This window comes from Glycine max, chromosome 2 (assembly GCF_000004515.6).
Source record: "Glycine max cultivar Williams 82 chromosome 2, Glycine_max_v4.0, whole genome shotgun sequence".
Classification (NCBI taxonomy): domain Eukaryota; kingdom Viridiplantae; phylum Streptophyta; class Magnoliopsida; order Fabales; family Fabaceae; genus Glycine; species Glycine max.
The window spans coordinates 28931548-28946067 of record NC_016089.4 but is presented as its reverse complement, the minus strand read 5'-3'; the positions used below and the strand labels follow the sequence as shown (position 1 = coordinate 28946067).

Genomic DNA, 14520 nt, shown 5'->3' with positions numbered 1-14520 from the left:
TCAAGTGCGTCATTGTAGTGGCGTGCCTATTGGTGTCGATCTTGCTTGCATGTGAGATGCCATGAACAAACTTGGTGGTGATTCTAATAAAATTAATCCCTTGGTAAGCCCTATTCTTGTGAACATTAATGAATTTGTATGAACATTAAGTGTTTTTTATATATTTATTTATACATTGGGTATGTGTGATGATTTTAAAATTGGTTTCCTTTAGGTACCCGTTTATCTTGTCATTGATCACTTTGTTCAAGTTGATGGGGCAAGATCACAAAATGCTGTCGAGGCAAATATGGAACTTGAATTCCAAAGAAATAAGGAAAGATTTGGTTTCCTCAAATGTGGTTCCAATGCATTCAATAATATGCTTGCCATTCCTCATGGATCAGGGATAGTTCATCAGGTAATTGCATCATTCCATGACAAGTGATACTGAAATGAGTATGTGCGGATACATAATATTTTATCTGATTCTATAATATTTAGAATATTTTTATTTTTACATGCAATGAAAAAAATATTTCATTCTCATGATTTAAGTTTGCCTTCTGAATCAAGTTTTGTGGTTCAAACTGTATAATATTGCATTGTTACAGGGTTTTGTTGTACCAAAAGAATCTCAGAATAACGTTGCAGGGTTCACATTCCAAGGGTCACCACAGTGATGTTGTTATAGCTGCCATCACCAAGGGAATTGCTAGGGGCACCCAGTAATTTTCATAAATGCCAAAAATACCCTTATAAATAGCAGGAAGAGTTTTTCAATTCTGCAGAACCATTTTTTTCCCACAAAATCTCCATCACTTAGTGTAAGTTTCTTCCATTAAGGTCGATTTTGAAGCATATTTGGTCTCCGGTGGTGTACGTGCGTTGTTCAGGAGTACACGGTGAATTTTGGTCGGTTTTTGTCGCCGGAGAAGAAGAGGTACGCAAAAAAGTTTTGAAGAACCTATGGATTGCCAATCCGTATGGACATACGAATTGTTTTTTTTATTTATTAAATTTGAATTTAAATATTGTTAATTTAATTATTATGAATTTTTTAAATTTTTTTTACTAGTTGTAGTAATTTCAGAAAATTTGATTTCGTGATATTATTTGTTATAGTGATATAAAAAAATGTATTAAGTAATTAGAATGGTGAAAAAAATGCTAATGATTAATAATTAACTAACATTATATTGCTTAAAAATTAATATACTAATGATTAATAATTAAACAAATTTTTATGACAATGATTATGTATTTACATGTTTAACTGAATTATGTATTTTATTGAATGATGTATTTATTAAATTTATATGACATTTTAATGAAAATGTGTAGTAAATTTTTTTTTGTAAACAACTATATTTGTGTCAATAACAAATGATTTGATTGTATAAGTTTTTGTCATTTAATTGAATTTGTTAAATGTTTTATTATGATGGACGAAGACTAGTGGATGTATGATAGTAGGATGTCTGAAGAAGTTGGCATGAATGTTGAAAATGAGGAAGATGCTGACGTTGAAGTAGAACACGTTGATTGCTCTGATGCCTTTAATACTTCTCAGGTATTTGTGTAATTTGTTGTTGTTGGTACAATAATTATATTACATAGATGTTTGTCGATGTCACACCTTATTTGAATTGTATTATAGTTGTTTGCTAGCCGTGATGAAATTTTACAATGGGTTCGATCGCTGGCTCATGACATTGGATTTGTTGTCGTTATAATGAGGTCAGACACCAATACTGGTGTTCGAGGAAGAGCATCATTTCTGTTGATAGCTTGTGAAAGGAGTGGTGAGTATAGGCCTAAGAAACATAATTTGGTAAGAACATGCACTGGCAGTAGAAAATGTGGATGCCCGTTTAAGTTGCGTGCGAAGCCAGTTTTGGGAGGAGAAGGATGGATGGTGAAGTTAATTTGTGGGGTTCACAATCACGAAATGGCAAAGTCATTCGTTGGGCATCCATATGCGGGTCGACTGATAAAGGATGAGAAGATTGTTGTTGCTGATATGATGAAGTCTATGGTGAAGCCAAGAAATATTTTGTTAACGTTGAAGGAACACAATGACAACAGTTATACAATAATCAAACAAATTTACAATGCGAGACAAGCTTACCATTCTTCCATAAGAGAGAGTAACACCGAAATGCAACAATTGATGATGCTGCTTGATCGAGATCAATATATTCACAAGCATAGGCTAAAGGATGATAATGTTGTGCGTGACTTGTTCTGGAGTCATCCTGATGCAGTAAAGTTAACCAATTCTTGTAATTTGGTTTTTTTTTTATCGACAATACCTACAAAACAAATAAGTACAAACTTTCGTTGCTTGATATTGTTGGTGTTACACCAACAGGAATGGCATTCTCCGTTGCTTTTCCTTATTTGGAAGTAGAATGTCTTAATAATGTTGTTTGGGCTCTACAACGGTTTTGAGGTCTTTTCATGAGAGTTGATGCACTCCTCAGGGTTATTGTCACCAACAGGGATTTTTCTTTGATTAATGCAGTGAAAACTATATTCCCGGATGCTACGAACTTGTTGTGTCTATTCCACATTGACAAGAATGTGAAAGCAAAGTGCAAAACCCTGGTTGCTCAAAAGAATGCATGGGATTATGTGATGGAGGCTTGGGGGAGTTTGGTTGACTGTCCATGTGAGAGTTCTTTTGATGAGTACCTTAAAAACTTGGAAATGGCTTGCTCTCTGTGATCTATGTTTGTGGACTATGTGTGTCAAACATGGGTGATTCTGCACAAAGAAATATTTGTGAAAGCATGGACCAACAAAGTGATGCATCTAGGAAACATAACCACTAACAGGTATCAATATTGTTTTTTGTTTGTGTTCATTTGTTTAAGTGTTGACTTAAATGAAAATGATGCGGTTGTTTACATGTTGTTGTATATTTCATTTGTAGGGTTGAAAGTGTTCATTGGTCACTAAAGAGACTCCTACAAAACTCTGTTGGTGACATATGCAGTGTTTGGGAAGCAATGAATAATATGATGACACTTCAACACACCCATATTAAAGCATCTTTTGAGACAAGCACACATGTGGTTGGGCATATGTTTAAAGTAACCTTGTACAAAAAACTACTTGGCATGGTATCAAGATATGCTTTAAATGAAATTACTGCTGAGTATGAGCGTGTAGCTTATGCAGGCAAAAACCCTTCACGTTGTGGATATGTCATGAGGAGTACCCACGGTCTTCCATGTGCATGTGAGTTTTTTAAATATGTTAGCTCTATACCACTCAAGACAATCCACATTTTTTTGGCGGAGACTTAGTTTTTCAGATCAAGGGTTATGTGAGACACAGGTGATCATAACTGAGGAGATGGAAACCATATCGAAACGCTTTGAGCAACTTGATGTTTGTGGCAAAGTACATTTGAAGTCAAAGCTGCGAGAAATTGCTTATCTTGATATGAACTCCATGTGTCCTCCTCCAGAAAAGGTGAAGACCAAGGGTGCTCCAAAAAAAACCACTGACCAAACAACAAAAGTCAACAAAATGCGATTCATCTTATTAGGAGTATGTTTATGCGTTACACTTTGTGAAAAATAGTAATTCGTCAGTGAAACATAGTGCATCATCATCTGAGGACCTAATACAGTGAAACGTAGTAATATGTCATTGCTTCACGATACAACGTGATCGTTGTTTCTCTTTCACGACAACAAAGCATGACATTTTTTCCTCTTAGAAATCAGCCGCCACCCGATTCTTCTATGCATCACATAATATGTGTTGGTCATGTGTATGGAAATCATTTTGTAGAGGTAATTGCATATTCATGGTGTTAGTATAACTGGTAACACTGTAGTTGGGTATCTTACATTCAATTTTTTTGTCGCTATGTAACAGGTTTTGTTATGAAACCATTGTCCTTTACCACCAGTGGCATTGTTGTGGAATACACGTTGTCATTATTAGGCAAAGCAGTGGTCCACTCCGTACATAAGTAGAATACAGCATTACACAAATTTGTCTAGGCTGAAAACCGAATTTGTTGATTTAGGTGAACCATGAACATAAAATATGTTATTACCATTGACGTCTGTGTAAATTATTATTTTGTTGACATTCATAATTTTCTTTCCAGTCTATTTTTAAAAGTTAGGAAATAATTAAGTGCTTTCAAAATAATAAACATACGGTTTCATTAGCTAATGGACACGAATTCAAACATTACATTAACTTCAACATAGTTGAAACAAAAAAAATGCATGAAAAACTACAATTAACTAATACTAATTTTGCATTGAATCATGTTGCAACCGAGGCATGTCATCTTCCATTTTCATTACCTGTTTACTAAAAACAACAAAAATTTCTATTGGCCCAAATTGTTTCAAGTAGTTAGACTGTACTAAGACCTTTAGCACGGCATCGTCAGTTTTCAACTCAATAATTTCAAATTTGATAACTTTGTTTGAATACTCATGATGACCTAGTTGTCGAAAAAATAATCGCATTACCGTTTGTGATTCATGAATACCATAAGGGGGAATTCCTTGAGGTTCAACTTGCTTGATCAAATCCTTCAGTTCATCGATGGTGCATCCCGAAGGAATGCCAAATTGTTTTGTATTTTAGCCTATGAACGAGTAACCGACAAAGTCGTGTTGGCATGACATGTTCCACCTCCCGTTGTAATATAGCAGGGCATCATGAGTAGGGGTCATAGTGGCTTGAAGTAAGTTTAATATACCATCCAATGTTCTACAAATGGTGCATAATAACTCAATCGGGCCAACACACAAGAATTGATCATTATACAATAACATTGTATTAACATCGTCATCATTTTTTAATTGCATAGATTGAAAGCAAAATTGGTTATCTACATTTGTGAATGGCCGTCGGTAGTAAATTTCATCCAAATATTGATCGTCGATTTGCTGAAGGGTATTATGCATTCTAATTTTTAGCGTTTGAAAACCACAATCGTTAGGTACTCGAATGGGTATTGGAGTGGAACTTTGGAAATAAACACCAGTTTCGTTGTGAATAATCAATCCATTCAGAAAAATAAAAGCTAATCTAGAGTTCACAATCGTCTGACTGCTTGTTTCTCCCAAAAAATACCATAGTTTGTTCTAAAATTTGGTTTGTCAATTTGGATTGGGAGAGAATGTGTCATTTTTGAGAGCATTGGTGTGATATATATAGATGGTGTTCACTAAGACTATTGGTATTTTTTTTTTTTTAATAGACACGCGAAAATATGTGTTTCTGTTGTCAAGTACAACAATGTCGTGTGAAGCGTTAATTTGCATCAGACATGTATTGCTTGTATTAGAACTAAAACAACTAAGTAGTCATTTCTATGTCAGTAGGTACGTGTAGTATTGATTTTTTTAAAATAACGCATGCAATTGACAGTGTCTTGTTAAGTTTGACAACGATTTATCATACATGCGTAATTTATTTTTGTTGCACAAACTAATTTATTTCTTAACGCAACATTAACGGCTAATTAATGATAAACGAATGACAAAAATTTATATCACATAATCATTAACGTGTCCATACATAAAAGAACCAAATAAATAAATTATCCAAAAAATTATAAATGACATATATAAGGCAAAAATAAAACAACTTCAATGACCGTCCATACGCCACCTACGCCTCGATCTGTGACCTACAGTTGGTTGGCCAATGTAGCTTCTTGCGATGCCCAAACATTCTTCAGCAACAGTGTAAGCTTCTGTTACTACAGTCAGGATCCTCAAGTTCAGTAGTCTTTCCAACTTATCGACAATTGCTACAAAACAATCTTAGCAAGTGAAAAAAATCAAACATAAAAATTGTTAGTAATAAAATACAAAAGAAAGCAACAAACACAAATATCAAAACAAAAATATTACTATTGCATGTCGAACATGATGCACATCAACGTCTGCCTCATTAGGTGCCACTGCCACCATCGGTTGCTGATACACATCTGGTTCAACAAATGTGTCATATTGCTGAACCAGCAGAACTCTAGGAGGATCCCGTGGCTGTGCCGGACTCATGAATGGGTGCGAGATCATGTAAAACCAATCCATGTAATATGACGAACAGTGGTCAGGCGCTGCACATAATTTCCCTACATGTGCAATGTACTCACTGAACTGCATCCATCTATCATCAATTTCTTCATCAGAGAGCGAAGACATAACAAGATATGGTAGAATAATCTCGATGTAGCCAAACTATCATACAACCCTCTCCGGTCGGTGAATGACTGTCAAGGGGCCCCATCTGAGATGGCCGAAAAATAATGAGATGACCTCAAATTCTCTAAATGAACGATGGTCACCATACGGAATCCAACACACCACATCAGGGATCAGTCTATCCAGAAGCCTGCTATACGTGGAAACGGGCAGTGTCTTGCCAAAGGTCCATCAGCATGCACGCGGTCTCCTCTCATCATAACCTTGACAGGAACAACGGAACCAATAAACGAAAAAAATATTCAACACTAAATATAAACATATTCATTAAAATACACGACAACATATAATATTCAACTTCAATGAAAAAAAATCGTAACATCTTAACTAACCTATAATAGAGTGACATATCCTGCAAGTTGCCACGTCGTGCTCTTTGACGCATCATTTAAATTATCATACATGTGCACAAGTGCAGCAACGCCCCAAGCATAACCCACACTTCGTGACAAGTCACACAATGCATCCAAGAATACCACGTGCACGTGTGTGGCACTCTTGTTAGCAAAGAGTGTGCATCCAAGCAGATGCAACAAATATGTTCGCGCTGCTACAATCCAGTCACATGCCTCGATCTTCATCTGATACACGTCGGGCAGCCACAATAGTCGAACATAAGAGCCATGACACTGAATCGTCTCAGCTCCCACCTCTACAGCGCTGACCTCGAGTAATTCCACCAACATATCGACAGCGTGGTTGACATCAAGCAGCTCGAAGCTGTGGAACACCCCTACAACAGGCAGATGTAGCAACGACGTAATGTCATCCAAGGTGATAGTCACCTCTCTGGCGGGCAAATGGAAACTGTTAGTTTCCTTATGCTAGTGTTCCACAAAAGCAGACATTATTCCCCGATCGCCCGTATCTAGGGAACAGATGATCAAAGGACTTAGTCCACTGGCCGCCACAAGGCCTTCAATCTCTGGAGCAAGCCTCCCAAACTTAGCCATCTTCCTTCCATGGGAAGATAGCTCCAACTCAGGATGTTCCTGCAAACAATAATATCGATCAGGCAAAAAAATTATTAACTAGTAAACTACGTTCTTTATGTTTCTTAAAAATTACATACCTCTCCATTCCACACTCTCAAAGCAATGTAATTTTCATATTCTCTGAGAACTGATGTGTCATAGGGTCCACCTGGAAAACCCTTAACATCAATAACAAATTCTTCAATAGGTGCTTCTGGCTGCTCTTTGTTCTATTCCTCTACGGCCGTAGGAGGGTCCTCGACAGCACGCTCTTGTTGTCGTTGTCTACGGGCTGATGCAGGCCTATGCTGCTGGGGGACATCATCATCGTCACTCGCGTCTCTCCTCCCCAAGGCTTTTCCTATTGCTCACCTTAAAGCCCGACCAAGACCTCTAGTTCTAACCATTATCTGCACAATAATTATCGTGTTTTTTATATTTAATCATTTTTTAACATGTTTAATTATTTTGAATATTTTCTTAAATCATTTTTTAATAACTAAAAATGTCAAAATATTTTGAATTTTTCATTCAATCATTTTTCAGTTTTGGTTTGAACAATGTTACAATATTTTTTTGACTAACTTTTTTAAATCTTTTACATTTTTATTTAAATCATTTTTACATGAAAAATATATTTTTAAATTTTGTTTTCAAAAATTGTTTTAAACTTAATTTAAATTATTTTCAATGGTTGTTTAAAAATTTTTTAAAAGTAATAAAATCAAATTTATTTAAATAATGTTTAAAGTAACTAACAAAATTAAAAATATTTTAAAGGTATTAAAAGTCAATTTTTTTTAAGTAATAAAACTACCAAAATTAATATATTTTAAAGTTTTGTATAATAATAATTAAAATATTTGTTTCAATTTTTTGTATAATAATAATTATTTATAATTTTCAATTGAATTATTTTTATAACTAACAAATTTTAATTAATTTAAATATAGTCTTAGTTTTGGAAATCTTATCTAATCTAATCTTAGTCTTAATTTGGGGAATCTAATCTAATCTAATCTTATATTACCAAACATAATTAAATAAACAAAACTAGCCAAATTATATAAGAAGGAAGACTAACATATATATCAGAAAAATTATCAACAAGACTAACCAAATAAGTCCATATATAATACAATTTCAATACATCATTAAATTTCACAAATGATTACAATACACTATAAAATAACTACACTAATTTCTTTTAACAAAATCACAAAAAATAAAAAAAATAACTACAAAATGTTTTACCAAACATAACACTATTTAAAAAAACTAAAAATAATTTAAAAACAAATACCATACAAATCACGGATCCATATGGCCAAAACACTAATTAAATTTTAATAAAATACAACAAATTTTTTACCATGCACAACAACATTTTAAAAAAATTATAAAAAAAACTCACAATAATTTTTAAAAAAATTGCAACAAAAAAAATAATTTTTAGCAAAATTTCCACATTATTATTTTTGATTAACAATTTTTTTTTAAAAAAAAATCCCACTGATCCGTATGGCAATATAAATTTTAAAAATAGCTCACAAGAATTTTTTTTTTAAAAAATTGCAACAAAAAAAAAACTTAAACATAATTTCTAGTTTCTAATTTTTAATTTAAAAAAATACCATACGGATCAGTGATCCATATGGAAATTTTTAAAAAAAATTTCAGTTTATCATTTTGAATTAATAAAAAAATTTAAAAAAATACCATACAGATTAGCGATTCGTATGGCCACAACACAAAATAAACTTTTAAAAAAAATTAATAATAACTAAATTTTTTTAATAATAACAATAATTATTTTTAATAATAACTAAATTTTTTTTTACCAAAAATAAAAGGAAAAAAAATTTAAAATAATTTTATAAAGTAAATAAAACCCATACGGATTGGTAATCTGTATGAACCATACAGATCATCAATCCATATGGGTTTTTTCTGGCAACAAGCCATTTTTTCTGTCAAAGCTTGAAAAAAAACCAACACCAACAACAAACACCAAAAACCAATTACATACAACAATACAATCATGCAACAACATCATAATAGCAAATAATCATTCAACACTTCAACAAAAACAACTTGAGAGGGAAGGGACCACTTACCTCGAAGAAGATTACCCAACGAAGGAGAAGAAGAACTGCTATGATGACCAACAACCACCAACAACAAAAACCACGACCACAGAGGAAGACGAAGGATAAGTGGAAGAGGAAGAACCACGAACAAGAAGCGCTCTAGGAAGAGGAAGACCAACAAGAAGCGTCGTAGGAAGAGGAAGATGAAGCGTTGTAGGAAGAGGAAGGCACACAAGAAGCGCCATAGGAAGAGGAAGCGTTGTAGGAAGAGGAAAAGGAAGACGAAGCGTCGTAGGAACAAGAAGAGGAAGAAGGCTGTAGGAAGAGGAAGAAGAATGATGCGCACACAGTACGGACGAAACTGTAGTTGTATTTATATTATTAGGGTGAATGGAATTTTTGCCATTTCACCCTAGGTGTTGGGTGCTCCAGCAAAAATGCTAGGTGCACCAAGTAACACTCCATCACCAATTGTACAAATACTTCAAATCCTAGCGTAATGCTTGGAGCTGCATTGGTTGCAAAGAAAGCATGTGAATTAGGATTACAGGTCAATAGATGGCTATTAATTTATAACTCATGCTTTGTCTACCTGAAAATTCAAACCTTTTGTTTTTTAATCCGCGTTTGATTCCACTTGCTGCCATATACATTCACATGCATGGGGCCATCAAGAATATAAAGCTTTAGCTTTACCTAATTTTGCATATACCTACAGTATAATTCCAAAGACATCCCTGTGAGGTTGCTTTATGAACCCTAGCCACGTCCTCGAGCAATTGCTGCTCTTGTTGGGGAAGCATGTGGAACAAATCATATAAGTGGTTGTTATTCCTTACTTAATCTTGGTTATATCACCTTATTTACTACTTTTCCATAATGTTTTTGTTTTGGATATTTAGTGGCAGTGGATAAGAATGGCTTTATCTACACTTGAGTAATCCTCTAGTCTCCTGCTTCATTGTTTAACTCCCCTGAGTATAGTTATAAGTGTTGATTACTTGGGTGTGCAGATGGGGTTTTGGTGGTTATGGAAGGTCGGTGCTTAGTTCGAAGTTGGGTTAGGAATGTTTTGTGAACTCCCAATAAACTTCAAATATTAGATAATTCTTATTAAAATTGGTTTTTAATATTTGGTCCTTACTCATTGTGTTCAAAATTTCATGAAGCCTTATGGGTTCTATAGGCTAGGACATATGGAGTAGAAGGATGAATGGGTCCCATGACATGTTGAAGCTTTTCAAAATAGAAATGTTTTTCCACCCGATGCAATCATATCAGCTGGTTCTGTGAATTCTTCATGTACTGCAGGTATGCCTTACTTGATAAATCAATTGCACACTCGCATTATATACCTCCATCATAGTTGTTATTATGATGCTTGCTTTATTTTTGGTAATGCATATTATGAACTAATAATATTGATAGCATGATGAATTTTTTATCAAGTGTCAAACCCATGCTCTTGAGGAGTTTGATTCTCTTGATACCAGTCTTGAATACTTGTTCATAATTTAATGTATGTATAACAAAGACAAAGATTAGGGCTCTCTCTTAGAGGCATTTCTTATTTTGTTATCAGAATTTTATAAGGGGGTTGGTAGAGGGGATAGAGGATATGAGTCTTGTTGCTAATGATAACCCATTTGTGATTTCTTTAATGTTGACTTGAAGTTCATTTTGTTGCTTAATGATAATATAAAAAATGATCGGGTAAACTTTACTGATATTTTGTTTATTCATTAAGTGTTGTCCTGCTGCCTTATGGTGCATAGGTACTTAACTGATCAATTGGCGAAAGTTGAAATAGTAAACGAGGCTAATAAGGTAATAATAACTCCATCCTAATCTGAGAACATTCTTTGACTCATTTTTCATGGTTTTCCTAGTTTTCTAAATTGTGTAATGTGTGGAAGGATTTTGTTATCGAGGCACTGAGATCTATTACGAAGTTGATAACATATGGTGACCACTGACCAACATGACCCAAGCTTTTTAGAGTGAGATTCCATTTTTCTTATGTTACTCACTACTCAATAAATTTTGTTTAGTGGTGGCAATTTATATATCATGGCTTGTGGCAGATTCTTCATGGAAATGCAAGTTGTGGTAAAGTTTGTACGTGTTCTTAAACTTGGCAGAACCGTTAGTATTCCACTTCAGTTGCTACAAACAGTGAGCATTATGATCTAGAACCTAAGAAGTAAACACGCTATATGTATGTTGATTGCCAAATACAGTTCCCTATTAGGCAGTTACATTAGTTTCTTGACTAGATTTAACAACGTTGACGGTCAAAATAATCATCTTTTTTGTACCTTTTGTAGATTATATGTTTAGTAATGAGCATATGAACTACCTAATTACATATACATTTGACTTTTTCAACGAAGAGATATTATCATACTACATATCCTTTTTAAGGTTCGTTTTGATGCATCCTATTGTTGAATGAAAGTTTATGATTCATGAAGTTTGTTTTCTAGGGTTGTATAAATTTGTTGATCCTCCTTTGTATAATTTTGCTAACTAGTTCTTTGGTTAAATGTCTTCGGGTCATTGAAGAGCAATAAGTGGAAAATTTAACAAGAATAGAATTTCTCTACGTATGAAGACTCGCAATGTAAGTTTTCTGTGCTCTGGGTCTACTTATTCTGATAATTATTCAGAATATTAGCTTAAGGGAGACCTCTAAGATGGTCTTAATAAGAATAACATTTAAGGTTTTAAAATGGAAAAAGAGTTGAGAGTGATTTTTTATTTCTTTTTCTAGTTGTTGGCCATAAAAAGTAGGCAATACATGTTTTAAGGCAAATTCTTTGTGTTGAAAGTTCTTGGTATCAAAAAAAGAAATGAATGGAAGGATAAAAAATCAATTGTTTATATACAGAGAATAGATTTGAACCAGAAACCTATTGAACAATTGGTATTCGTGTAAGTTGTAACAGTCTATCTTGTGAGATTATTAATTTTATGGATATATGCATAGTTGGACATCTGTTTTTGCTCAGTCTTTCAAGCTTAGTTGATTTTTTTTGTTAAACTACTCAGTTGGTCCCTAAATTATTTGGTAATTTTCAAGTAGGTCCCTAAACTGATTTTTTAATTGGATCCCAAACTAAAATAGTAGGTCCCTGTCGTTAGTTTGTAGTTGCTTGAAACTGTTGGAAAATGACAATTTATGGCGGCTTTAAAAACCCTAGGAACTCAATTAAAAATATACATGATTAAGGCCCCAATTAAAAAATTATAGTTTGGGTCTTGTAAATTTCCAAATAATCCAACTGAGTAATTTAACCATTTTTTTCAATAATGTTTTTTCTGGGAAGGAGATATCAAATAATTCTTTGTTTCCTACATCTTTAAATGTTTTTATATTTTTCTATGCATTTAGGAGGAAGTAGTTTCATTTCCACTATATGTTAAAGCAAGACGCTTTGCCTTTCATAAGGAGAACATGATTCTCACTATTGTATGTGTTGTGACCCTTACTATTTATCATTGTAAGATTTACTATTTTACGTGGCCTCCCCCCTCCAATTTTTTTTCTTGAACTCAGTTATGTTATGATGCAAAAATATTTAATTTTCTGACAATTGGTTGTACACTTTTTCAGTTGGGGATGAATGTGTCAACATGTATATAACCAGTGTACCTCACACCGATTACTTCTCAAACCTGGTTTCATTTTTTAAGAATCAATGTATGGATTTAAATAGACTGATCTCTGAGACACTCAAGTAAGACATCATATCTTCTTTTCTCTTTGGCATATTAACTTCAGATTTTCTTCTTTCCTGATAGAGAAATTATTGTTACTGAGACAGAAATTTGATGTTATCTCTGTTGGAATTCCTGATAGAGAAATTACTTCAAATTATTGTTGTTCTAGATGAAATTAAGGATAACCTATATTACTTTAGCGATGTTATCTCTGTTGGAATTCCTGATGTTGGGAGGGTAATAACAGACAACAATTTGATGCTTCTGATTTTTCCAATACTTCTTCATTCCTTGAGAGTAGTGGATGCTAATGTATGGAACTTCTCTTTATGTCTTTCAATGTTCACTTTGATCAACATTTACATCTACTCAAGGATCTCTAAAAGATTTTTTCTTGGAGGGATTTTTATTTAATATTTATTATACAGTGTGTTCTTACTAATGTTCTCTCTACTTTGTTGCAACTTAAGGATAGTCAAGATCAAAGATTTGACAAATTCCATAGTCGTTGCTCTTTTTTATCCTTTAGATACCTTTACAATATTTTCTAGGGGTAAAGTCAATTGCTATATCTCTGATCGTGGTCTTACGTTCATAAGCCAAGAACCAGAAGATGATAATATTGCCAAGTGCAATGCAGGATGCTTGACATTGAATGTGCCAAACTCTTCTAGTTCTTCAGGTTTAGACCCAAAAAGTGTTATGTCAAAAGATAATTGTAGCAGTTCAAATTTGGCTATAAGGTAAAGGTCTATCTTTTCACCTGAATTTAAACTTGATTTTTGTTCATATATTAATAGACTGAAAATAGTTCACTTGTGTTTTCTTCTAATCTTTGGATCTAGAAGCATTTGTGAACTTGCCATGCCAGCTCAAACTATTATTCCTATAGTTGTTGTTGAGTAATTGAAGTGACAACATGCAATTTCTATTCTATTAAATAAAAAAAAGTAGTATTCTGATTCTTAGACTTTTGCTAACAATTATGATAAATTTTTTGCCATCATGTCTACTTTAATTGACATAGGGAGGTTTTTCTTGCATATGTTACTTAAGGGGATGATGCACAAGTTTGGGGTTCTTTGAGTGTTCTTGCCACTTTACTACAAACTAAAGGTTGTGCCAGTGAATATCTATTTGCTTTACCATTGCCCTCATTTTTGTTTTCTTAATATATCTTATTTTGTAGAACTTGATGAATCAATGCCAGATAGGCTTGGAATTCTTCCACAATGCAAACAGCACAAGAAACAATTATTGGTACGTTGCACCTTCCATTTTGCCCATTTTATATTTATAAGCATTTGACTGTTGGTTTTTATCTCCATTTGTCAATATGGTGCATCAGGTAGGATTTCTACTATTGATATCCACAGCCCAAATTTTGGTAATAGATTATCCCACAAGGTTATATTGTTGATGTTGTAGATGATGTCTTGTATTCTGTATTTTAAGATTTGTTGGCCATATTAAATGTCTCATTTTATGCCAAATATG

General features: G+C 33.6%; 1 protein-coding gene and 1 pseudogene across 1 annotated transcript; both read left to right on the top strand.

Moving 5' to 3' along the window:
- Window positions 1–1456: 1456 nt before the first annotated feature.
- LOC102665977 (uncharacterized) lies at window positions 1457–2709 on the top strand. Its single transcript, XM_006575888.1, has 3 exons — window positions 1457–1552; window positions 1640–2250; window positions 2466–2709. Exons 1-3 carry the CDS (start codon window positions 1457–1459, stop codon window positions 2707–2709), a joined length of 951 nt encoding a protein of 316 aa, XP_006575951.1.
- A 6794-nt stretch (window positions 2710–9503) lies between these two features.
- Window positions 9504–14520, top strand: part of LOC106797503 (protein TRANSPARENT TESTA 9-like) — a 42528-nt pseudogene continuing 37511 nt past the window's right edge.

Bases quoted from the DNA above. Each gene is read 5' to 3' on its own strand.
- LOC102665977 (XM_006575888.1), top strand. From the start codon at position 1,457: ATGTCTGAAGAAGTTGGCATGAATGTTGAAAATGAGGAAGATGCTGAC. The intron at 1,553-1,639 runs GTATTTGTGTAA...ATTGTATTATAG, and splicing joins ATGCCTTTAATACTTCTCAG to TTGTTTGCTAGCCGTGATGA. The intron at 2,251-2,465 runs GTTAACCAATTC...TGCACTCCTCAG, and splicing joins AGTCATCCTGATGCAGTAAA to GGTTATTGTCACCAACAGGG.